Here is a 26,879-nt window from a genome sequence, read left to right as displayed (position 1 = left end):
GATCCAAAGTGAATGGCAAAGCAGAGCTGCCAGGCTACAGGGAGAGTTCGACCTAAAGCAAAGCCACTGTCTACTGAGGGAGTTGCCTACACACAACTTTCTCCTGCTTTCCTCACCAAATGGCAAATCTTCTTTCTGACCCTAGTGCCAAATGACTTAACTTTTGCAGAGCTGAATGGCAAGCTGAGACCAGAAGCTCCCTCCCAACAGTTGTCACATTTCATCCCCTGAGGCAGAATCTTTTTGCGACCTCATGATTTGATAGAGAGTTTCCCGAAAGTGCTGGTCCTGGCTCAGTCTTTTGGCTGCTTCCTTCAGCTCCTGAATGCTATCAGCTTCTGCCTGGGAAAAGATGAAGGACTGGGACTGCTTCACTGAAACGAGAGCAGCACAGAAAGGTCAATGTTCTGAAGCAGAGAGACATACTCAAACTCAAGATAAAATTTCAGAGCATCTGAACCATGCAATCATCATGTCTGAGGGCTTGGCAAGGGACAGGTTAACCGTTGCTCTCAAACAGCTTCACATGACTGTTTTTGGAGGAGGAAAAGGCTGACAGCATGGAAATACATCTTTCTTCTTTATAGTTCTGAGGTAAGGCTTCTTGTAAAACCTGATTTTACCTTGAAACCTGCCTGCTTTGAGAATTACATTGGACGACATAATGTCCAGATGTTCCTTCCAACCAAAATCAGTCTATGATTAAGCATTAAGATGAAATCAACTTTTAGCATACATTTAGGCTAGGGCGCAACGACATCGCAGGAGTTAATGCATACCTTTCCGCATACGTGAAGAGAGAACAACTATGCACTCAGTGCCTGCTCTCTGGACAGAGAAGCAACAAGTTTTTTCTTTCTATAGCTCTGTGGTACTGCTAAGGAATAAAAATGTAAACCATTTGCAGACCTTACTGCTCTTTCAGCCCCATCTGCACATCTCTGCTCCTGCTGGATATAAAGGAAGAAGCTGCCCAACACCTACAGTCATTCCATGAAGCACTAGCTCTCCGGCGGTGGAGGCGGCAGCTCTTTATGCGTCGAGTGGCGGCTTTGTGGAGGTACACAGAGTTCTTCATGATCACGGGCATCTTGGCCTCCAACTCAGCATTGCGGATGCACTCTTCAAAGAACTCTGAGGAGAGGACAACACTGTGAGTGATAACAGGAGAGATGCTTCGAACAAGGAACCAGACACCAGGGGCTGCGCTTGCTGATGGGCTGAGCCAGTAAATGCCATCTGACACTTTCCTACAACTTCTTCACAAATAGCAACCCACAAAGCTCCAGAATATTAGCAAAATGATCGAGTTCAGAATCACAGAAACCTCCAGTTCCAAACGCACAGCTGCATACTCAAATTATGGAAAGAACAGCAGTCATCCATCCCCCTCAGCCACAATTGATTCAATAGACAAAGCCAAGTTACGCTCCTCTTGATATTAGAATAAGTCTTCTCTTCAGCTCTCTTAAAAAAAAAAAAAAAAAAAAAAAAAAGAATACTCTGAAGCCTTCTTTGGTGTGCTTTCTTTCAAGGAACACTGAAGTCAATCAAGCCTAGACCTATGGAAAGGGAGGGATTAGCAACACTGGCATGCACAAGAACATCTAGGTTTCTTCATACCCATAGCACATACACAATAACATGCTCTATTCAAAGCCCCATGTCCAAACTCTGATAACAATATTCTATCCCAATCTGCCACACAAGCTCCTTTCTCTGGCCCTGGCCCACTTCCCTCCTATAGTCTACCCAACGTATCTTCTGCCTTTCCTGTCTTGCTTTCCTTCCAGATCCCTGCCTGTACCTGGTCTTTTGCCGTTTAGAGGGCTGACACATGACTGTGCCTCGGCTCTGGAGTGAAAGCACAGCGTAGAGCTTCAGCAATCACTTGGAAGGGCTGGGCTGTGTGGAAGATACTGTGCTGGGGCTGATGTTAAACATCTTTCACTTTCTCCAGTGTTTTGCTCATCAGCACATCTTCAATCTTTGCAATAAAACATCCCCAAAAAATCTATGACTGGAAATGAGTGTCAGGAGATACTCTGTGCCGGAAGTTACCTGCTCTACTTCTGTGTGGGTCACTCAGCCCTGGCAGAGCACTGAGCTCAATGAGCCCATTTTAACTCTATTTCTTTAGCCTGGCTCTGAGCCAGTGTGAGGAAGTTCAGTATCATGCCCTTGGCCACAGTTTAGGAATCTGATGTAGAAACCACTGAATAATGATTATTTTGAGTGTGAATGTATATCTGTGCGTGTGTGTGAGTGCTTCAGAATCCCACAGGACACTAGTTTTTCTATAATGGCTAAAGATAGCCACCTTTCACTGAAATGAAGCCCTAACTGTGTAGATACAGCATCTAACAGCTTCCACCTACACTGTACTTGAAGACAGCAAAAGAGCAAAATTTCATCTAAAGCTGCAAATATGAGTTCCAAAACCTGACTTAAGCCAGATTCTGGAGTAATGCCTCACCTTTAAAAAGAGCAGAATCTCAGGAATACTCCATGTGAAACCTCGGGTTCACATCTCACCTGCAGACTGCAGTTGTCTTACCATGGCAATGCTAGACCGATGCAGTGCTTCAGCTCTGAGTCAGAGTCCAAGTTTCACCTGCTCCATCACCTACCAACATGTTGCTACAGCAACCACAGTATTCCTTCAACCACCGATGTTTCAGTGATGAAGGCTGAGAAAAAAGATAGTCTTGAGGAGAATCAAAGGATTCTCACAACTCAGACCTATTCAGTCTTCGCTGCTCTGCCACAGCTTTCCTCTGAATTTTTGGAGAGCATTTACTCATATGTGCCTCTAGTTCTGTTTTTCTTCAAGCGGGCAAGGCTGGAATAATAATGATCTTTCTCAAAGGAGTGCAAAACACCACGTGCCTGTGTAGCACATCTGGACCCCTCAAAAGGAAGGTGTGGTAGAGGTAAAGTGTGGGAGAGCACACTAGGTGCAGCCTTGATGGTTTAGAAACTCCCTTTTGTGTCTGGGAAGATTAGTAGAACTGATTCTTCTCACAGGACTTGTTCATCAATAGAGAAGATGGATGACTGACTTACTTCTCAAGTTGCTGACATCTGCTTTCATTTTCTCCTCCTTCTCCTGGTTGCGATCCAGAGAATTTAAGCCTTGCTCCAGGCTCTGCAGTGCTTCCTCAGCTTCCCTCAGCCTCTTCTCCAGATCCATGCGCACTTTCACCTCAGCCTGAGGAAGAGAAAAATAATAAGTATTCCTGAAAAACAACTTGTGAATCAGCAGGACGCTTATGTTATACAAAGTCTGCAAGGGACCTAACAAAACAGATAATGTGGAAAGACAATAATAAAGGAAAACAACAGGAAAGAAAACATACGAAAACACAAAAGTTGTTCCTTATGTTTTCAGACAGAATCTAAACTTGACTGACTTGTTTTAGTAATTCGCTTTGACTCTGACTTCCAGTTTCAATGCTGCCCTTCATTGTATGACCCATGCGGAATCAGAGATGGTATTTCAACACATGAATTTGTGCTTACACAAGTATTTGTAGCTGAGCAAGAAAAGCAGGACATCATTCTGGCTGAGGCAGACTTGAAATAAAAGGCAGTGAATTCCCATATAGGGTTGCACAGTACTTAGAATCAGATAGTTTAGGAAACAGTATACAATAGCAGTTAAATAGAAAACAGTAGTATGAGTGGTAGCTTAGCCTATATGATTAACTAGTACAGCTTAGGTTATCTATTGTCAGTTGGAAGGTTACAGGATAAGAAAATCTTGGGAGGTGCAGAAAGAAAAAAGAATTGCTGTTGTTTGGACCAAAAAAAATTGAGCATCAAACAACGAATAATAAGCATAATTTTACTTTGTTTGGATTAAAATAAAATAGCATGACTAAGTCCAATTACTTTTGCATTTTTGTTGTATACATACATTATGTATGTACAATGTACATACATACATCCTGTGACCCACACACACTGGTATTTTCCATTATTGGAATAATGAAAGAAATGATTGGCACTCTACCTATGTTCTTCTGCTTTTGAACCCAAGGTTACGCAGAAGTTTTCATCTACAGATACCCAAACTGAGATGTTCAGATTGACTCATTGAACATAAGTGAGATAGGGAAAATTTCTGCCCCAGTTTGTAATTTCCATATTAATTTTTCGTTGAAATAATCTATATTCTTGATTGCCCCTACCTCTTCTTTTTACTTCCCCCCTACCCCCCCATCTTGAGCTGATGCTTTCACAGTAACAAATGGAAAGAATCTTACGGAAAAAGTTAATCAGCCATTAGAATAAGAAAATAAATAATAGTGAATAGTGCAACATAGGTATGACATGATAACCTCATGTTTTACCATGATATGAAATACAGTAGAAGACTGGTGACCACAGGATAAAACAAAACAAAACCAAACCAAACCCCAAAAGACCAAGTCTCTCCGCCTTGACAGCAGATGAACTGGAAGGGAAAGGGAGGTAAGTCAGGGCCTATAGACAGTGATTTCTGACATATGTGGGTGATACCTTGAGGTCTCTCTCTGTCTGCTGCTTTTCTGCAGTCAGCTCTGAGAGCGAGTTCTGCAGTGCTTGTGACTGGGAAGAATAAAACTCCCGCTCCTGCTCCAGGGCTCGGGACCGCTCCTCGTTCTCCTTCATCCTAGAGCACAGCACAGCAAAGGAAGATCATCATTCCCATCCTAGCGCAACTCACAGGAAGGAAAGGGCTCGATATCTTCATGGACTGTGCTTAACTACCTGGTTGGTCTCAGCAAAGAGTCACTAAGGGGACAGTTTCCTCAGTACCATCTGTGTTTCACAGCAGTAACACAGGCATTGCTGGAGAAAGAGCCAGGTGGACAATTCTTGAAAGGGATATTCTCAACCCCCCAGAACAGGTCCACGAGCACCAAACACTTCCTGTGGACAAGTCCATGACTGCCAGATAGATTCTTGTGTCTCAGTCTGGATGTGCAGGAGCAGGCCCAAGTGCCCCCAGGTTCAGCTGCCCTGCCTCCCTCTGCCCATCTTCTCTGAAGTGTTTGTAACTTGAACTCCTGCCAGAGGAACCAGATAGGCCTCCAGATTTGTTCTGTGTTGGCAGCCAAAAGAACAAGATGGCCACGTCATTTGTCACAACAGGGCCAGACCAGGATAACATAAGCCTCTTCCTTTTATCACACCCATTAATGAAAACTATGAAGGATCTCATGGGTGCTGGTCTCAGATAAACGGGTGAAAGCTTGGAAGTAATTCTAGTTCTAAGACTGGAAACATCTATCCATGCCCCTTACGATTGTTTTTCATCTGCAAGGGAGGGAGGGATGATTTCTTTTCCTATAACCCCTTTCCCACTGTATGGCATCCTGTTTTGTGCCCCTGACCCTGGCACTAGTTTAAGAGCTCCTGCCTCACTTCACCTCTTTTCTGCCAGGAGTTTCTCCTCCAGAAGTTGCTGCATCTTCTCTTCAATCTGTTGAAGGCTGCAATGCAGCCCCCAGTTGGGGCTTTGCTCTTTGCTGGGGCTGGTTGGAGGTGGGAGCTGGCTCTCATTCTCTTCCAACATCTCCAATGTTCGCTGCTTTTCCACTGAGAGCTCCTTAAGAAAAGCAAACAAAGACTGTGAGTACCAGCCAGGTCTAAAATTTCTGCTCCTGTTCCTGTCTAATTCTTCCCTACTGTGTCCCTCCATCCTTAAATCCATATTCCTCACTCAAGTTAAAAACAATAGTAGCTAAATCTAGCTTTTCCTCCCCACCTGCCTCTCTGAGAGTAAACTTCCACCACAGCCTTTGCTTATGCAAGTGAGTGGGCATTTTGAGGCTCTGTCTTTAGAGTGATGCCAGGGAAAGAAAAGGTTTAACATGCCAGCACTCTGCTTCCTGAATTCCAGCAATGTACCTGATTTTCTGGGAAATATATTCGGTTCTGTGAACAAAGAATGCCTCCCTGCTGCTCTAACTTCCACCATGGCAATAGCTTAGGGAGCTGCAGCTCAAAAATATCAGAAAGCTAACACAGCATCACAGCCACGCCGGCTGGAAAGAGTATCTGGAAGCCTCTAGCCCAGCCTTCTGTCCATAGTAGGTTCATCATCATCATCATCATCATCATCATCAACAAAGATGAGTTCAGGTGTGGCTTTGTATAATTGAATCTTGCATATGTTTAAGGATGAAGATTCTGCAGTTTCTCCCAGTGCCCATTTGACTTGCCCTGTCTGGTGAAAATTTTTTCCCTGACATTCAGCCTGAGCTTCCCAAGCTGCAACTTATAGTTATTATCCCACATTATATCCTCTGGCACCACTGAGAAGAGTTTAGCTCTGCTGAACTCCTCGACACCTCTAGGCCTTTTCTGAAGGGAATTTTGCCCTTCATATCTGCTACTGAATGAACCAGTTAATCTGCACAGACTTTAACTCTGATGATAGTAGATTTGAGATTCATTCCATATGACAGCGTTGCTTTCAGCCCTGCTCACTTCTCAGGGATTCTTCCCAAAGTGCTGTCACCCAGAGGAGAGAAGAGGTCACTCACCTCCAGGGTTTTCTGTAAAGACTGTGTTAGGCTTCGCAGCTCTTTCTTTTCTTCCTCCACTCCTTTAAGGGAGTGGGCTGTGAGCTCTAGCTCCCTAAAGAAGCAAAAACAGTGATAGCTGTTGGAGGGGCCCCCACAAACTGCACTCAGCCTGCACAGGCTGTGGATTTTGAACGCAGGACCTGCTAGCAATAGGCAACAGGGCAGACTTCTGTAAGTAGGTGTATTTCTACCAGAACAGCAGCAGTTTGCAAACCCTACCAAGTTTTCTGAGATGTCATTTAGGGAAAAAAGGAAAAAAAAAAAAAAAAAAAAAAGGACAATGGCAAAACATGGCCTTTTAACATTTAGGGCAAAACATTCGGCTCTTTCCCTTTCTGAATACATTTGTTGTTTGCAGTTTGGATAGTAAAACTCTTAAAAAGACAAAATGATTCTCAGGGAGGCAACTTTCACATCCACCCAGTGTCACTCAGCTGATTCCCAAGCAATTGAGGAAAACCACATTCAGGTGTCTGGAGCCCACATGGCTGGTCAGAAGAGTAAGGAAGCTGCCCCTCTGAAATACTCTTTTTAGCACTTGTCTGTTGTCATGCTACCTAAACTGGGGCCTGCTCATGTCCCAGTCCCCTTGAAAAGAAGATTGCTGGAGATCGCTTAAATACAGAATGAAGCTAAGTTTTATTCTATTGGCCACACAACTGATAGCAAATGTATGTAAACAGATCTCAGCCACTTCTGTTTTGGCCAGTATTGCATTTATCCCCTTCCTGCATATACAAAACATGCGTGTTTACCCACTTTTTTGGTTCACAGCCACACCACCATTCAGTGTGGCAGCTCCTGTCCTTTTCTTGCCCTGCCCGGTGTCCTTCCTTACCGTCTGATTTGTTCCTGTTCCACCCGCAGCTCCCGTACCACCTCTTCAAACCGGTGCTTCTCAGCTTCCAGTACCTGGTTTAGACGCTCAAGTTCCTGGAGACAAGGAGGAGAGGAATGTACCCTGCCAATGCGTTTAAAGTTGGAGTGGCTTCCCTTATGATAATGCCCGTGACTTTGAATCTGCACTAGGCAGACCACCATGTCTGATTTCTCTGGGCAGTTAGAAGGGATAGAAGGTTGGCTAAGGATTTATAGACGTTGAGTATTCCCAGTCAATCTATCAGGCATCTGGGAATCCCAGACATGATCCCTCCACAGATCAGCTGTGCAGCACATGTACAAAATGCCCGAAGTCTCCTGGGAAAGTTGGACTCAAAGTGCACATACCATCTCAGGCATCCACTCGTGCAGACACAGAAAGCCTGGACAGATGTGTGACAGCCCCAACACTGCTGCTCCTGAAGGGCAGCAGCTTTACTAGTCAACCTCACTTCTCATCCCACCTGGATGAGGAAACGCAAACTGCACAATTAGATTTGCACAGTTACACCAGCCAACATGCCCTATCACTGTCTTTGTGCTAACACAGCTACCAGCCAGCTTGATGCAGTAAAAGGGTCTTTTCTCCTAGTGTAGGAGCAGCAGTTGTACCCAGATCAAACAGGGGCATTTTGCTAGCCTGTCAAGTCCCTGGGGACAAAGCACAGCAAGAGTCCCACTCCCAGCCAGATCCCCTGCAGCCATGCAGCCTTAGCCACCATGCAGAACTCCTGCTGCAGGCCCAAGCAGGTCCCTGAACAGCACTGACACCAGGTGAATTCATAATAAGAGTGCTATTCCATGGTGCAGACTCGCAGTTTAAACAAAGTGCTTTCCCAGCACACTGCTCTGAAGTCCTTCAGACCCGTGGCAGGTCAGACCATCACATTTCAGTGAAGTATATGCTCATTCCTTCACTGGTAACAAACCCTGCAAGCTGGCCTGGCCCAATCTGTTCTTTGTGGGCAAAGACGACACTGTGACCAAGCTTTGTAAGAGCAGAGATTTGTCCCAGGGTCTTTGGACAAGAATACTTGCTCCCTGTGTTTGTGGGAGCAAGTTGTGAAGCAGCCTACATCACCAGCATGGGATGTCTCACCATAAGGAGAGAAGTAGGTTAGCCCTAAAGAAGTGGCCTGGCCATCTTTGGACTTCAGCTCTGCAGAAAAGTAAACAGGAAAAACGTAAGCCTGAGAGGCCTCGATAAGCACTGCCGTCTTTTGCCGACCAGGGGTGACAGTCACTGTGGATTAACTGAAGAAGAGAGTATGTGGCAGTCCGCAAGACTGTAACGGGGTGTTCTACATCTGCGCAGTTTTTCCCACTGTATAATAGGATATCCTGTCTGCAAAGTTATGTTGCAATAATATTATAAGGCTGATAAAAAAACTAGTAAAGATTTGGCTCCAATATATGTGAGAATGAGCTAGATTTACAATATTAAGCAAATATAATACAGCTTGGAAAACAGCAATAAGCTTGATAAAACAGGTATGACAGTCACATCTAAGGGGGCACTTCCTTGGGGATTTCCCTAGCTCAATGTTTGTTTTAAGAACCAGCCACGCTGGTTTGTTGCTTCTTGTTTGTCACGATGGGATTTCTACACTAGATCGTGGTTGGTTCTGGGTTGGTTTGTTCGTTGGTTGGTCTGTTCTTTTTGTTTTGTTTCGTTTTACTGTTTATGCAGACAACTTTGTTGCCACAGTCTTTTTGCATCTACCAGATCAAAAGCTTTACATTCATCCCAGTGAATGTGAGCTTAATCTGATCTGCTTTCCCCGGCCTCCTGGAGACATAATCAGTTAAAGGGTGCGAATAGCATGCTCCAACGAAAGTGCCTGGATAGGTGAGCAGGGACACACCTCCAGGGCCCACCCCATGGCATGGCTTTTATTTCTCTGTTCATCCATGGGGAACCCAGAGAGCGGCTGAAGACTCTCCCTCTGCTCCCCAAGCTCCCCCTCCCAAATCCCAGCGTACCCTCAAACCAACAGCTCCTGACTCCCAGCCCCAACACTTGGAAGTTGAAGGGAATTGGTTTATAACACTCACCTCCTTTTGCTCTCTTTGCAGACACAGCTCTTCTGTTTCTTCCATCAGCTTGTCTGCAAACACACACACACGCAAAATGCGAAGAAAAGCAATTTATATCCTGGGAATGTTTATGAGCACGAAGCACTGACTGTTTGAACACACAGCATTCCCTACTGCTCTGTGTGTATCTGTCTGGGAGGCTACAAAGGCTGAAACCACACTAATGGGATAGTCTGTAATCTCTCTCCTGCAAAATAATCAAATAAAGAAAACAATTGCATTACTGTGTACTCTGTCTAAGGTTTCCCCGCAAGGCTTTTAAAGTGTGTTAACAAACTAACTTTCGCCTTCTTCCAGCTGAGCTAGGAAAACATCCTTATCCCCGCTTCACACGTGAGGAAGCGAAGGCGCAGAAAGGTTAAGTGGGTGCACAAGGTGGCACGCTGCTTAGCGGCACCTCATGCAGTTTGGTGCCCCGTCCTTCCCTCCCTGCACGTCAGGCGTCACACGCTCTCCTCCAGCCCCTTGGGACATCACTGCCAGCTCTCTGGCGCTACATTAAGACATCCCAGACACATCCAGCCCTCGCTGCCCCTCAGTGCTCCCTCGTGAGCAGGGATCTCTCACTGCTAGGGCACTAGGGCTGCCAATTTCCCTCCAGAGTCCATGGAAGCCTCCAAAGCATCTCCAAAGCATGCTGAAACTCTGCTGAATGCGTGGGGAGCTGTTGCCCATAGGAACAGAGATCTCACTTTACTAAAACTCACTAGATTTGTTAGATCTTTACTAAATCTTGCTTTAATAAAATCAGTAAGAGAAGAGCTTTGTCTGGAAAGGCAAAAGCTGCTATGGTCCTTGAAGAAACATATGCAGTAGACTGACATATGAGTGATTTACTTTTGATAAGGGAGGTATCTGGGATTTTTATGAAGTTATATGGTAAAAAGCATTGTAATCTGTTAGAGGAAATACGCTTTGAAGCAACAGAAAAAGAGTAGTTTTAACAGAACTAAGGTGTCCTGACCATATGCAGTGTAGTGTTAAGTAAAGACAAAGTTATAATTACATTGTTATTGGGCTATAAATATAAGGGAAGTTATGCTAAGGCAATAGAAGATGGTACTGTCAGTTTATTATGGGGCCACAGATCCCATGAATGGACAAACAGCTTATGGTTTGGAGATTAAAAAAAGGTGTTAAATAATAATTCTTGGGAGCTCTTCCCCACAGTGATGTCTTGAATGCTGTTGCTCTTCTTGTTTCCATTACACTGGTGTTATGAGCAGAGCTTGCTTGTTAAAATTGACTTTGATTTTAGTCATAAAGATGGATAGCTTATATTTGTATTTTTTACCATGCAAACACAAGCTCCTATAATAGCTTTGTGCATGACTATAGAGGAGGATGAACCTGATATATTTAAACAAAACTGACTACAAATACATTAGGTATAGCTACAGAGCCTGAAGAAATCCACCCCCTAAACTTGCTGCCTACCTTGTAGCTGCAGCCAGGACCTGTCACAGGCAGTTGCTCACTTCCATGGAAGACACCTGCCCACCGGCGCCTCCGTTCTAGTGCTTACTCTGTGACCCGACACACCTCCTCTGCGCTGCACGCTAACCCTAAACTGCAACGCTCTGCAGTCCTGGTGCCTGCCCCCACGGCTTGCTCCCTTTAGCAATGTTTCTGTGTTGGAAGCTTCAAAGGAAACCATGTAAGTAATCAAATTTTATGCTATTATCTCTTCCTAAGAGGTTTCCCAGAGTTACGGGCGGCCCCTGAGGAGCACCAGGGTAGGGAAATAGACTGGGACAAGTTCCTCACAGTTCAGCCTAGGGTTTAACTCTCAGTTCTGCCACCTGGCCACCAAGCAAGCACAGACAGACAGGTCACCATAGCGCCTTATGAAGTTGCCTTGCCCATGCTAGATCGGGAGGATGCTGACCTCAAAACTTAACTACAAGAGGGACACAGATCACTGAATATGAGGCTAATAATAAGGGAGAAGCCTCAGAAGTTACAAGGGAATAGACAATAGCTGTCACAGGAAAGTAACCAACTGTGACAATTCACCAGCTATGAATATTCTTGTCACGGACCAAGAACACAGTGAAATATATAATATATATATAGCTCCTATTTGCCATGGAAGGTGCACTCCTCTATTCCTCCATCAGTATGAATTTATCAGACTGTGTCCCTGAGCTCTGCAGTTTGCTCCGTCAGTTGCATAAGAAATGTTTTGGCAAAACTTTCCTATTTGTAATCTTTTCACCCACCTCTCCCGGCCCTCCACTTAGCACTTCTTGTCTCCTTGTAAACTATGGACCATTCCTCCCCACCTCAAATGCAAGCTGATGTATCAGCTCACATGTGTGAATGGCACTGAGATCATTGGTCTGAGCATGCCTCGATACTTAATTATGATCACTGTTAAAAGCGATACTGTATATTGAGGTCACCCTTGATCAGCATAGATGCAGAAATGCAAAAGGCTCTTCAAGATTCCTCCCATGGCCTGATGATTAAGAGTAGGTACCAGGAGCCACTGCTTAAGGTGTCATCAATTGGAAACACCCAAAGGTACTGCTAGTTGGTTTAAAGTAGACGACAGTCCATGCAAAATCACTGTGCTCATCCATGCACCCATCCACCCGTGGGCAAGAAGGATTGTTAGGCAGAGTAATCCCCAAGTTGGGCATAATTTAGGGGACATCGGGATTAAAGAGGCTGCTCTCCCTTGGCTCTTGCAATAGGCAGTGTGGGGAGAGACAGCAGGAGCTCCCAAGGCCACCCAAGGTACTGCTATCCAGAGGCTGGCTGTCGAGTAGGCAGCTGGACTAGATGGCCACCTGAGTTTACTTCCAACCTAAATTATTCTGCAACTGTCTGGAGCAACTGTCCTCTCTCCATTTCCCATAGAAAGAGTAGTGGGAAATCAGCCATTTCTGCCAGACACCTCAAATGAGCCAGTATAAATGCTCCTACTTTCAACACAGGCAGCGTGGGCAAATGCAGACAAAGACCAGGCAGAGTAAGATGAAAAACCCAGGGAAGGAAAATCCACATACAAATAGCTGTGATGAGCCTAAGAAATACCAGTCCTGGGCGATTCAGAGTCATACAGGTACCAGCTGTTTGCTTGGCAGGCAGCTGCCTGGGAACTAAAAGCTGAAATATGCACATTCAAATTTCCCAAATGCAACCTTTGTGCCTCCATCAGGAGCTACAGGATTACAACACACTGGCTGAGAGACATACTTTCTTTCATACTCCACACTGATGTCCATCCAAATCCTACCCCGTAACATTCACTCATGTTTTGACTCTCTTTAAAACCTGATTTTCAACTGTTGGCTATTCAAAGCCTTCACCCAGTAAAAATCATCAGCAAAAACTTGTATTTGCTTGGCTTGACCACACCAGCAATTCCAGAAAAGTAAATGGTCATTCTGAGTTTTATGGCTTTTGGAAATAAGATGGTTTCTTACCTAAATACTCCTGTTTCTCCTTGGCCAGCTGAAGTCCTTGGGCTTCCAGGCTCTCTATCATTGCTTCTCCCAGTTGAGCATTCTTCCAGGTCCTAGGCAGAGTGGACACAAAGCAGGCAATAAAAGAAAGCTAAAACTCCTGTAGAAAGAGACAGGGGGACTCGGCCTAAAAATCTACCAAATAATACAAGCACAAAGACTCTCTGTGGGTCCAATGAGTCTCTAAATCTCTCCCCCCCCCCCCCAAAACACACACACAACAAAGAAATTTCCCTGACGCTCAGGAAGGAGATTTTCCAGGAGTGGCACGTCAACACAGGACAGCTATTCAAATATTTCTCCAGTGTTTTAGAGACTGCTGTATTGAGTCTTACAGGTTCTCCAGGCCAGCTCAGCACTCGCGCAGTCACCGGCTGCAACAGGATGTACCTGGAACCTGTTAAATGGGTCCTGACAGACAATTAAAAACCAGATTTTAGGTTTTAACTTGGCCAGCTTCCCATGATGCTTGCCATCTGCCAGCAGCATCTCCCTTCTCCAGCCTTTCCAATATTTTGCTCCATTACAGCCACCCTTACCCTTTAAACATTAACCCTTTGCTGACTTCTTTCCAGAATCTTGCATCTTCAGCTTTCTGATATCCATTATCCATCTACCCTGGAACCAGCTAGGAATCACGTCCCGGCAGAACTAATAAGGCACTAGGATTTGGTGTCTTGCCCTTCACTGTCTGGTAAGTGCATTTCCCTGCCTAAACAATGACAAATCATAGATAAAAGCCAAATGAGTTGCTGGCAAGGAGCGTGCTAAAAAGAGTACCTTGCATGATTGTAGCACCATCAGCCAGAAGATCTCAAAGTCCCTTCCAAACATTATGAAATTAAGCTGCAAAAGTGTTCTGTGGGGTAAATGTCTAATACTGGTCAAGTTGATGGGCAGGACAAGCTTTAATATGAGATTAAATAACCAAGGACAAGGACATCCAAAACAAAAACAGAACCAGAAACAAAGCTTGCTGCTCACCTCTATTCTCGATCCATTAGAAAACAGTCTCTATGCCCATAAAATACAGAAAATGCATACAGGAAGTGCATCCCAGTCTATTTATACAGATGCATATAGGGGAACAGCAATTGCTGCCCAGAATTTTGCCACCTTTGTTTAATCATACAGATCTTTAGGGAGCTTATGAATATTAAATACATGTAAACCTTCCTGTATCAGGCCTTTTTGTGAGCCCCCATATTGTAGTTTTTCATAAAGAACAGTTTAAACTGTAAGCTGACAACCTCCTACAAAACAAATTCAAGGCAGCCCGTACTTTCTCTCTTAAAAACCAGCCAAATACATTAACACAAATTACCCCAAGGACCAGACAGCTCACAATTCCAGCAGCCAAAGCACAGCCTTATGTTCTTTGCAAGCAGATGGGTTTCTTTTCAACTAATGAGAGTCTAGGATATTTCTAAAATGCAGAGAAAATTAGAACTAATTAAAAAGGTGGTGTTTTGCCTGCAGGTAGACATCTTCAACCTGAGTGAGAATGTGTGGGTGTGAGTGTGTGTTTTTCTTGCAATGTGCTCTGCTACAGGATTAATTTAATCCCAGAGAAGCCAAAAGCAAACAGCACAAGTGGGTGTCTTGAACACCAGGGCTGGAAAATTGGAGGAAGGACTGGAAAAGGGCTGGCTCTGTGAAACAGGCAGCCACCCAGGGCTTGCTTCTGAGAACCTTCCCAGGCTGTGCAGCCACCCTCGAGAGATAGATCAACACCCAGGGCAAGAATTTGAGGGACCAAACTTGACACTGATGTAAGCAAGTGCAGCCCTGTGCTGTCCAAGGAAAACCTCGGAATTACTCTTGGGCCCTTCGCTTCTGCAGAGGCCAAGACTGATGGGTGACAGAGCCCTGCCTCGGGCTGTGTTTTCTTGCACTTCATCCTGCAAAACCTGTGCAGCCCCTCACCACAGCACGGGGGTGTGTGTGGGGGGGGTCTAACCCCCTGCTCGCCTTCCCATGAAGCTTCATTTGTCAGCTCTGGGCTGCAGCCCGTATCGCACGATGGAGATAACGGAGTTTGCTCCAGTGCCAGAACCAGGCTCACTGCAAGCAGCGCAGAGATTGGCCTGGGCTGGTTTCCCATGCCCACGATCCTCAGTCTCTACTGCTAGCCCTTCATTCTCCATTGGCCAGCCCTGCACTTAGCTGTTACAAAACAGCGTAGTTACAAGCCACAATTTATCTTCGCACTCTTGCTGCAGCTGGCACAAGTTGAGCTGACCACAGGGACAATATATTCAATCTGCCTGTCCAAGCAAAAGAGCAGGACTGGAGGCATCTCCTTCCCTCTTGGCCAAGTTCAGGATGCGAGAGGCAAGGTAGGGAGGGAGAGAAGCCCCTGACATGGACCTACATGACAAAGGACCCCCCATAACACCCTGTTCCTCATTAATTATAAATGAACATTTCCAGCTTCAGCTGGAATTATCTGAGATAACTCTTTTACCATGCATACATGGGTACCCGTGCTGGTATTACAAGCTAAGATTGCCTGAAAGAGCGAGTTTCTTCTCTACAGTCACAGGAGATAAGATATACTGCAATGTAGCTGAGAAGGGGAGGCCAAAGAGGTTAATGCTTTTAAGTCTTATAGCTGAATACAAGGCCCTACCAACTCTGGAAGTTTCTGCCTAGCTAGGGAAAGTCAAATCCCATTTCTATCTTACCTCTCCCTACATCTGCAGAGACTCAGGAAAAGCCTGCTCTAGTTTTGCATTGACTGTCAGGCTCTTGAAGGCTGAGACACTGTAGGGCTGATGACCTATGAACTGCAATTCTCTCACCCCTCTTCAATAAGCTCGAAATGCTGTGCTACCACTCCTTTGCCTGAGATTTAGCCTGCCTCCTCATTTAGCACTGGAACAGGCTGCCCAGAGAGATTGTGGAGTCTCCTTCTCTGGAGATATCCAAACCCCCCTGGATGCAACCCTGTCTAACATGCTCTAGGTGACCCTGCTTGAGCATGGGGTTGGACTAGATGATCTCCAGAGGTCCCTTCCAGCCTCAATCATTCTGTGATTTCAGGATCAAACTGTCTCAGCAGGCAAATTCTGCTGCTCACACGTGGCCCAAGTGCCCGGGGATCTGGGGAAAAGCAGTCACACCCCATGGGCACATGGCCACCCCAGCACTTGCAGACCACAGCCAAGAGTCATTAGCCATGTGATGAAAAGCCAGTCCAATAGAGGACACTTCATGCCAGTTTTACAGTGTTCAGGTTTAATGGAAGGACAGATCCAAGGGCAAGGAAGGGTCTCACTAGTCTCAGGAAGCCTCTCTGCTTCCCCATAGACCTCCTCGTCACACTTCGTCTTCTTTATTCCTCATACATCTACAGAGCAAATAAAAGGACGTGGGGTCGGCAGCAGGGGAGGAAGGTGCTTACACTTTTCCAGACTCCTGCAGCATCTCCAGCCACTGAGCCTGCTCAAACTCCGATTCAGCTGCTAGAACAATGTTACCCTGGGGAGGGGGAACAAAACAAAACAAAAAACAGGTGAGAGAGGCTGGTGTCTATACATGTTTATTTGTATACAGGATGCAAACTGGACACAGCCATCGGAGCTGGGGCAGGAGGAAAGCCTGCCACAGATTTCCACCTCCCACAGAGGCATCATGTGGGAGAAAATACGACTGAGCCCTACCACACATGACTGCTTGGAGGGAGATTCACACAGAAAATGGCCATGGCAGGAATAAAATGATAGAAAGGGAATCAGTCAGGGCCTGGAAAGAGTTGAGGAGGGTTCTCAAACATCTCTCTGCTAGTCTGCAAATATCGTAAGTCCTGCTGTCAGAAAGAGCTAGTTTCCTTGTTGGTCAAAGCAGGACCAGTAACAAAGCCCTGAGAGGACTGGGGATACCAAACTGCCATTCCTCAGGATGGTCTGCTCAGAGAGGTTTGGTAACAGGATTATCAACAGTGATAAATGTCTTTTTTTTTTTTAATTGAGAAGAAGAAAAGAGTCTACCTACATGAAAGTCTTCATGGGAGATCTTCATGGCATAAGGCATACTGGGTTCTTCTTTGGGTTCCACGATGCAGCCTCCCAGAGGTATGACACCCTGGGGACAAACCAGGGCATATCAGTCAGCAAAACTTACCAAGTGTCACCAGTAGTACCAGATCAGGAACTGAACCTTCACCCTTAGACAGTTCTAGGTCCCTATGGAAATCCCAGGAAGGCTGGGAATTTTACACAGCTCCTGAAAAGCAGAGGCACTCTGCCATCAGGAGACCTTGCTGCAGTATCTGAGAGGGGATAAAGGTAGCTCTCCTCCATTCGGCTTGGAGAGAAGGCTGCTAGCTGGGACATGGAAATGGGAGCTCTTTTATCAAGAAGGAGGTGATCTCCCTATGGGTGCTGACATGGCATCAGCCAGGCAGATTTACGCATGTTAATGAGCAAGTCAATGCCCCACATGCCCAGTGTTGATAGAGGGGCAGCCGGCTGCCCCTAACCAGGCTGGATGAAATTAAAACCTTTGGAAGCACATATGCTTCATCAGCCTCTAGGGACTGCAGGCTACGGAGGGTAAAAGCAGACTCGGAGCAAAGTTATCCTGCAGGAGCTCAAAGGCTACGGAGGCTGCTTCTCGGTGCCGAGCGCGCGCGGATTAGCAGGCAGCGGCTGCACTTGCCTATGAACACAGATAGTTAGGAACAACCAGCGGTCGTCAAAGCAGGAAGCACTGCCACCGGCTTTGGCACCAGCTAGTCTCATAGCCACAACATCAGCCAGAAAGAGAACAACCCTCCCCTCCAGACACTGCTCACCTTGGGGTGGATATTGAAGTATTTATTGCTTTCAAAATTCTTTTTCTCACTCTCAGCATAGTAGAGCAGGAAACTTTCCTTAATGATGAAGAACCTTTAAGAGGGAGACAAGAAATAAAATCCTGCCAGAACAGAGCTCTTGGTTCATCACAGCACAAGAAAATCTCCACCTAACCACAGCTGCTGGCTGAGCAGGAGGGTTTATTATTCCCCTCTACCTCTAAGGAGAGGTGCCTCGCTCATGTTCAAAGTGAAGAGCCAAGTACTTAACGCTGACTACTAAGCTCAAGCACTTTGTGCTTCCAGTTTACCGCAGCACGCCTGCACCACTGTTGAAGACGAGCCATAGTAGCATTTACTCACAGGGGAACTGCACAGTGATCTGTGTCCAAGACAGCATCACAGCCCCAGGGTTTTGGCACCTTGACCTGTTGGTGCTCAGCCTGGACTGCACTGGATTCGACCTATGGGAAAGAGAGCTGCTCCCGTTCTTAAGGGTCTTTTTCATATGGGTTAAAAACAACTAAAATGTTTTTCCAATCCATTCGCTGCCACTCTTTCTTCTCACCCTTTGCCAGCACACAGCCAAAAGACAAGCGTTCCCTCTGCACGCTGAATCATACGACAGGGAGGGTCACAGGATAGCATCTCCGAGTGGCTCTCGAGGCAAAAGATTTGGCATGGTAGCACTCAGGAGCAAAAATAAATTTCAGAGATATTTTTAAGCGAGCTCCTGGCAAAGTTTCCTCTCATTGACCTCTGGAAATACAAAGGAAATTGAATTTTTTGCGATATGCATCACATTAACAGTGTGCCTTGTTCTGCTCAGTTAACCTTAGCTATGCTCTGATGAACACTGTACAGTAGCCACAAAATACCATAACTGCTGTAAACCAAACCTCTAATTTACTGGAGCATGTCCTCAAAATTGTGAGTAAAGGAGCATGCTTTGGATGCTCAGAAGACCCCCAGGTGAATTTTTTTTTGCTTAGAAAATTAAGGTTGTATTTACCCTGTAGGCACTGGAACAGGGGAAAAATATCTGACTCAGCTGAAATTAGGTCTAAATATCAGTAGTACTAAAAAATACCAAAGAGTAGCTTAAAGATGAGGACTAGTCCAGTGGGGAGGTTTCAGAAGAGTGAACGACAGAAAATAGTTTGCACCGTTCTGTACATCTTCTCTGACGTAAGAGAGATTTGGGGAAAAAACTGAAAGGCAATATGGGGAAAGTTTAGAAAGCGTGCCTCTCTACACTGCTGGGTGAGTCACTGTCACGTGGTCCCTTTTACCCAGGACAGATCCTGGAGAGGATACGGCATTTCAGTGAATGATGAGAGCTTCCCCAGGCAGCCCTCCTGCTTCAGGGCAGAGTATCCACCGAGAGCCTTCAGACAAAACTTCTCCAAGCAGCACTTTCCAGCTGCACAGTCTGGGATTTCCTGCACCCTCCTCTGAAGTCTCTGATGTTGCTGCTGTCAGAGATGGGATATGGGCCTAAAGGCCTGATCCAGGTGGGGCAACTCCCATACAAAATCTTTAAGTGGCAGCCATTGAACATTTGCATTTTCACATCTGGAAATCTTCAGAATGTGAAAAAAACACAGCAGCAATTCATCTGGCTAAAGTTTTCCACTTCTGTGCCCATTCATCTATACCTGTCCCTGCTGACTGAGATGGGGAGTAGAAACCAGTTTGCTGTCTCAGCAGGACATTTTCCTCTTGCTTCATACTCCGAGAACATCGTGGTTGGCTGCCCACCTCACTGCTTGTTCCTGAGCGGTCTTGCAAAATCTCTCCGGACAGAACAGCATGGCTCAGTGCAAAAAAAAAAATCAACGTTTAGTGCTGAGCTTATTTAGTTAATAGAGGGTCTGAAGTGAAGCCTGCTCAGTAAGTTATCTGAGCAGGAACACTTGCTACTCACCTTTCACCTACGGGACCCATGTTCCCTTCAGCCGTGGTTAGTGTCCCAGTGCGCTTCCCAGAGGGACCACAGCAACCGCTCCCTCAGCTGGCCTCTCCAGCAGCTGCTGCCCATGCTCCTTCGTGCCTTCACCAGTGCGATGGTGTGCTGATCTCAGCATGTCTGGTGGCTTCAGGACACAGCGTTCAATGTTGTGTCCTGACCAGCCAAAGGAGAGTGAACCAGAATTGCCTGGCACCCACAGCAGAGCCGTGCCCAGTAGATATGCTCACTACACATTTGGGGAGACAGGAGAGCTGCACAAAACTTGCAGTGGTGATGACGTACTGGAAGGCAAAAACACAGCTTCATGCAGTGGAGGCTGTGGGGCAAGCAAAGAAGCTGGCTAATTCATTCCAGATGTCATCCATTTGGTCCAGAAATATCACTGAGATGCAGCAAGGTAGAAGTCCCCTCTTTCAGTGTACTATTTCTAGATCTATTTTTATATCCTTCCATTGATATTACACTCAATTAGAACTGAAGTTAAAAGTCTTAACTGGCCCCAACATGCTGGCATGGCCTGCGACCCCAAGCACAGGATGACTACTCTTTCCATGCTACTGTGAAAAGTAGCACAAACAGGCAGTTGGACCGTCCCTGTGGCACAATATGCTCTCCCTGCGGTGGCAACCACCATCTCAAACCTCTTACTAGGGTCACAGGCTGAGACCAGAACAGCTGCCTCATGACAGTGGGCAGGGAAGCCAAGGAGCATCCCAGAGAAGGTGCAGGGCTGAACTGTTCCCACAGCTTTAAGACACCGTCAGACAAAGCCCACTTAGCACATCGGACAACCCTGTGGTGCACACAGGGCGGATCCATGTAGGTTCTACCCCGTGTAAGACAAGAGTTGGTATTTTCCAGTATATCTGCATTAATAGAAAATGCAGCCACATCTCCTGTGGCAGCCTCAGAGCTGGTCCCACGGGAGTCACTCAGTCTCCATAAACTGGTGTCACTTAACATCTGTTCAAGGCATCAGAGAGATCCCCAAAGAGCAGACAGGGCTTGTTCCCAACCCCTCCTGTCCACTCTGTTTCTGTGAATGGTGCCTTCTTGTTTCATTTCTTCTCCCATCTCTTGTCATTAATTCAACAGTAAAGTCTTCACATGAGCAGTTGTGCCTTCACTATGTTTCTAGCACCTAGTTCAACACAGATGAGGACTTGACTTCTTACTGGAAACTCATAGCTCATCTGCCTGATAAGCATAAAAACAACATCTTTAATCAACAGATCCTCCTTTTCCCATAGACTGTGCGGGGACCAGTAGGTCAGCCAGTGAACCAGACACTCAGCAGAAATAAGAAACTGAGGAATACAAAAAATGACACACAAACTGCAGAAAGTCTGTTATTGATTTCAACAGTCCTTTCAGCCAGAACAACCTCAGAAACATTTGCAAGACAAGTAAACATTCTGATCTTTGAATAGATATGATTGTTAATCTAAATGAACAACTTTAAATCCAGGCTCTGCAGTTTATTTACTTTCTGGCTGGTCAGTGCTCCTGAAAATCCCCACGCTTTAGATTATGTTCCAGTGAAAAAGCAAGAGAGAAACAAGAAGAAAAGATAGTACTGATCTCTGAGAATTGTTGTGCTTCTGGTAGATTAATGAAATTTTGTATCTCTGACCTCACAGACATGGAGAGAATCTGTAGGCATTTGGAATGGAAATATACAAAATAGAGTGAAAATAATAAATAATAAGAAAAAAAACTTCTGCAATCAAATAATGAAGGAATAACACTGAAAATCTGGTTAGTTGTTGGGTGTGTCCTTGTATTTACACTCATACCATATTCCCTCGTCTGTCCTTACCTAAGGGGCTACACTTAAGCAATAAGATTACCACTTTATAACTTCAACTTTTGGGATGAAATCTCCCTATAACGATTCAAGAACAATCAAAGCAGCACAACATGTAGAGAGATGAAGGGAGGAGAGCAGAAGAAACCACAAGACTCGAGAGCAAGCTGGTGAGGAACCTGGAGTAATGCCCAGGTCAGCAGGAGCAGGAAAGGCTAAGAGGAGGAACAAGGAGAGAGACCCAAGGAAGATTTGGGACTGAAATGCTGGAAACAAGGAGCACGTGTGAGAATTAGGCATAGGCATGCCAGGAAAAGAAGAGGTAATGCTGGAAACAAGAGAGGGGAAAAATTTGAATAGCAAAGCAAGCAATTCAGGAAGAAAAAAAAAGGGGGGGGGGGGAGAGAGAGAAAAACAGAGCAGCACTTAAAAAGCCAGGAGAGCACTAGTATGGTGAGAAAGGAGGGAAGATACTGGCAGAGCTCAGCACACTTTGAGCAAGCAGCACAACGGATACAAGAGCTATTTGTGCATGGCCCACCCCGCTGGGCTATCCATCCCATCATTAGACCCCATGCTGCACGTATCCAACAAACCTGTTTCTTAAATCCACACCACAGCTCAAGGTTGGGGGGGGGGTGATGCTTATACCCACGCTACCCACATTTTTATTGCCTATTTTCCTCATTTTACAGCCCTGTCATTGAAGTCACCACAAACAGGCCAGCTTTACTGTTGAAGAACAACAAGCCTGAAATGAACTCAGAAGCAAATGCCTGTTACGGCACACAACCAGCGCTGGGCTTACGCTGACACCAGAGCTGCTGCATAACCCCAGATCCAGCTGAGGGAGGACTCCAGCCTGGAGCTGCTGCGGCTGACCCAGCCACACAGCCACTCTACCCTGTGTCTGGCCACTCAAGGAACCACTCTCTGCTCCCTGGGGGCTTCCCAGAGCTTCTCCTTCCCCATCTCAGCTCCCTAGAGAGCTCATCCATCTTGATTTATGTCTCTACTACATGACAATCGTGGCACTTCATAGCATCAGGTAGGTTGGTCCTTCATGCTGCAGCTGTTCTTAAGAAACCACTAAAACCACATTGGAATTAAACAGAATAGAGGAACAGTAACAGTGACATGATACTAAGCCAGAGATGTGATCTGCCAGGATTAGACACAGCAGCTTCATATTGGACAAGTGGAGATACCTGTTCTTTGGGGATAAAGTGCTTTATTTCTGTCACAGATAGCTAACGAGATTAATTAGCTAATCTTTGTAAAACTTTTTGAAGCGACAATGGCCCATGTTGAGTGTTTACATTGTACAACTGCAGCATTCCCACTGGTCCTTCAGTCTAACGGTGATTTTCTGGGCACCACTCCAGGAGCACGCACAGCAAATCCCAGCCGCTAGATCAGCCCAGTTCTCTCACCCTAGGGACAGCTCAGGAAAACTATGAGAAAAATGAGCTTTATCAGCAGATCTGCTCAGAGACTGCAGTATCTGTCACCCTCTGATGCCAGTTTCAAGCTTTCCTGACCATCTTCTGTCCTGGCACCTTGCAGCTGGAGAAGCTCACAGCATGAGCTGGAACCAGAAAGCAGTGGATGCTGCCTGGCCACAACAAGCCAAATGGGGAGCCTACAAGGGAGGGAGGGAAGCAACACAGTCTGTTTGCCTGAGAGTGGGGCATAGCTTTGGGGTGAGGGCAGGACCATATTCAAGGACAGAGAATGCAGCTTTCCAAAGCTGCTCCAGCAGTAACCCAAGCTTAGACTGCACTGGTCTTGCACCATTTTTTGAAAGATGGTTGTCTCTCTCTTCAAAGGATATTACTTCATATAGAAAGAAGAATTTATTAAATGAAGGAAGAGAACTTCTCTTGGAAAGACAGGGTCCTGCTAATGGCATTTCTAAATAACGCTCCAAAATGCAGCATGTTCAGATATCAGTCTTGAGAGAAACGCAGCCATCTCCGTCCAGTGCCAGAAACACCCACCACACTCTTGGTCAGTGCCTGAGGCAGCCCACAAAAGCTTAGTTGGCAGAACAGATCATTTTGTGAGCAAGGGAAAGGACTGAAAGTGCTCCAAACACAACTGCTTCACCTCAAGTGTTGTGGTCCTCATAGATGCCATCACACCCCAGCCTGTCTAAAACCAAGCCGGTTAAATAGGACCAGGCCAGTAAGGATGATGCGTCTCTAACAGCCACGCAGACTCGTCCACGTGACTGATGTGATCGATCCTCCTGTTATGTGCTCTCGTCTCTCCCTTAGCTTGGGCAGACTTTTCTTAGGGCAGGGAGTGCTTCTATTTTCTAAGTTCTTCCTCGTTTAAGATGCTACTCCTAAATACTAAAGATGCAAAAAGTAGTAATCCAAGATTAGGACAAAACCTACATTGCTTGGGAGATCAGATCCTTACTTGTACCTAAGAATAGTCATTTTTTGCTTAATTTACCTGGAGTGGGAAATATCTCTTCTACTTTCCATAAAATAATGCATTTGACCAGCTGTGTCATGCTTGGCATGGGAGTGGGGGGTGGCGAAAGGATGGATTGCTCCTTATCCACCCCATAATGACTGATCTATAATAATATGCAAAATTTTTGATATTACAGCAAATCCTTTCTGCCTCATCCCTTCCCTCCACTCCCCCCAACAAATCACTGGTTTCAGAGGGAACTGATGAGTTTCAGCAAATACTCGAGAGCTTCCTCCTTCAGCAGCAGTCAGAAGCACAAGAGCCAAACACCCACTACGTGTCCTAAGACGTAACGTGTCAGAAAAGCAGCACCCTGCAGTCAGCACCAATGTGCACAGACACAGATGCAGTCTGGCAAGACCTAGAGGCCACCGTGTCTACCAGTCTGTTGGCTTTCAAGAGCCCAGAGGGTTCAGGGCTAAAAGCTGAAGTTGCAGAACAGCCTATAAATACATAATTTATATACAGACACACGCGTGTGTATTTGTGCATGTATATATACATATATGTATGTATACACACATGCACACACACATATAGATATGTGCAGTGACACCCCGATGTAGCTTAAGGCCTTCTCCAGCCTCTCACAACAGTAAGTCCAGAGGGTGCTGTCGCTCGTGCACACTGCCAGTCCCATGTTCATGCCTCCACTCACTTTACTGACAGAATCAACCCATTTTTGCCTTGGCACCAGCTGTCCCTCTCCTCTTTGTTTCTCCTCTTCCCCAGTCGTCTTAATCCTGAAACCCCTTCCTTCCCAGCCCTACATTTTCCCCATACCTATCTCCCACTTTCCCCATTCCCCTGGGCTCTCCTTTGCTTTGGTTGCAGCTATGTTCATCTCTGCCCCACGGTCACCTCCCCCACCTCTTTCCACTAAAATATTTACAACTTGCTGAAGACAGGGGTGACTTCTAGGAATAGAACAGCACTAAATAAATAATAACATAGAAAGAGCAGAGCTGGGCCATTTGCCTGTAAGACATTTTGATGAGGAAGAAGAGAGCCTTTTAAGAATGCAATTTCCACGGAGGACACCTTCCCCTCTGTTATTCTGTCCACTTTTTTTCAGTAACATAGTCATACTAGTTTCCAGACATAATTTATTTAAACATGAGTGCTTCTGAGCTGAGTAGGGAACATCAGCACAAATTCTCTTCTTGGGGGGAGGTGGGGGAAGGCCACCATTAACAGGAAAAAAAAAAAAAAAAAAAAAAAAGGAACAGTACAGAATACAACCTGCAAACAGGTCAAAGATGGCAACAAAACCACTTCCCAAGCAGCATCTAACTGTTTTCCAGGCTACACTAACTCCATCGATTTAGATGGAAAGCACTGTGGTTGCTACGCAGAGCTGGCTTGGGAAAGCTGGATTCACAGCTGGGTTTGATTCCTCATGGCTACACTGCAGACAGCAGCTTAAAGGTACCCACGAAAGAGGCAACAGCACATTGTTCACGTGCAGGTTGCTTTAGTCTTCTGAAAAGCCTTGAGATAGGCTTTCTTACAATGGCTATACTACTTCCCAGCTCCAGAGCTAGCTCAGGCTTCCTATACTGAGTTATTTTAATTACTCATCTGTGCCTTTTCCCAGTGGAAATGTTGGAAAAAAAGAAACAACATTGCTTTGCTTTTTTTGGTGTGTTTTTTCATCTGCAGATATCAATACCAGCAAAGGCAGGTTAGCACCACTTCCATAGTAAATGTTGGCTCACAAAATCTCTCTCTGACAGTGGCAGAGTGAAAATACAAGTCCTGAGGCTGAATCATTTGTCAGTGACATCTGTCAGCAGTGACACTTCTCTGCCTCCCAAGGAGGCCGGAAGGCTTAACCCCATCACAAACCCCAACCGAGCGATGAGAAAGAGCCGTAACACGCTTCCGTGAAAGCACCCGTGTCCCATCGTTTGGCAATCATGGAAAAACTTTTCTGAGACATTCAGTGAACCTCATACAGAAATTACACTAACTTGAAATCTCAAAGCAGCCTGTTACTTTAGTCTTACAGAACATACTTCTGCCCTTGATGTTATGGTAGCAAATGGTTTTAACCCTCAAGCTTCCCTGCTGCAGTTATGCAACGTGTTGGCAGTTTACAACTTCCTGGCACAAGATGGGAGCAAATTCAGAGCAGCCTTCACCCCAGGGAAGGGACTCTGCCTTGGCTGTGCACAGTTCACCCCGATGCCACGCAGCGAGGGCGAACCGAAGCTGCTCCGCAAACTGCTGCAGACTGTACACACGCGCACACACGCTCTCCCACGCGCGCAGTCGGTTCAACCTAACCATCTCACAGTCAAAAAAACTCAAAGAACTTTAACATGCTTTAACAAACAGAGTCAAGCAATTTAGGAGCAAAATTATAGAGCTGATGCTCCTTCTTCCGCGCAACAGTTGCAGGGTGATTATCCAGGGGAGGCAGCTAGTCTCTGTTCCCACCCTGAAGTGGGCAAAGCGCAGGGACCAGGTGGATACAGAAGAAAGTAAACTGGGCAGCAATGTGTATAAAGCAGATGCAGACCAGCAGGGAAGCTATGCCCAAAGCTTCACGCCACATCTCTGCCTGGCTAGTTGCACTCAGAAAGAGTCTGAATGCTCATAACGCACCCCAGCATCCCTTATCAACTGCAACTTACCTCTTGGACCATTTGGCTGACTGCCTCCCAAAGGGTCTCTTCCAGAGCACTCCGTAGAGCTGCACTTTGGTGCTGATGTCCAGAGCATCTGAATCTGCCTGTTCCATGGATGGAGAAGGGGATACAGAGTTGGATTTTGAAGCAAACAT

At 45.9% G+C, this 26,879-nt stretch overlaps 1 protein-coding gene across 1 annotated transcript; it reads right to left on the bottom strand.

Moving 5' to 3' along the window:
* On the bottom strand, positions 1-26,879 carry PLEKHD1 (pleckstrin homology and coiled-coil domain containing D1). Its single transcript, XM_062577345.1, has 13 exons — positions 26,731-26,879; positions 17,826-17,919; positions 17,024-17,113; positions 16,434-16,510; positions 12,989-13,080; positions 9,513-9,565; positions 7,417-7,511; positions 6,537-6,630; positions 5,418-5,596; positions 4,525-4,657; positions 3,067-3,211; positions 985-1,134; positions 1-374 (listed from the first exon to the last, which is right to left on the bottom strand). Exons 1-13 carry the CDS (start codon positions 26,877-26,879, stop codon positions 214-216), a joined length of 1,512 nt encoding a protein of 503 aa, XP_062433329.1. The 3' UTR covers positions 1-213.

This window comes from Rhea pennata, chromosome 5, assembly GCF_028389875.1.
Source record: "Rhea pennata isolate bPtePen1 chromosome 5, bPtePen1.pri, whole genome shotgun sequence".
Lineage (NCBI taxonomy): Eukaryota > Metazoa > Chordata > Aves > Rheiformes > Rheidae > Rhea > Rhea pennata.
Note: the sequence above shows the minus strand (reverse complement) of the source record. Positions and strands in the feature narration are given on the sequence as shown.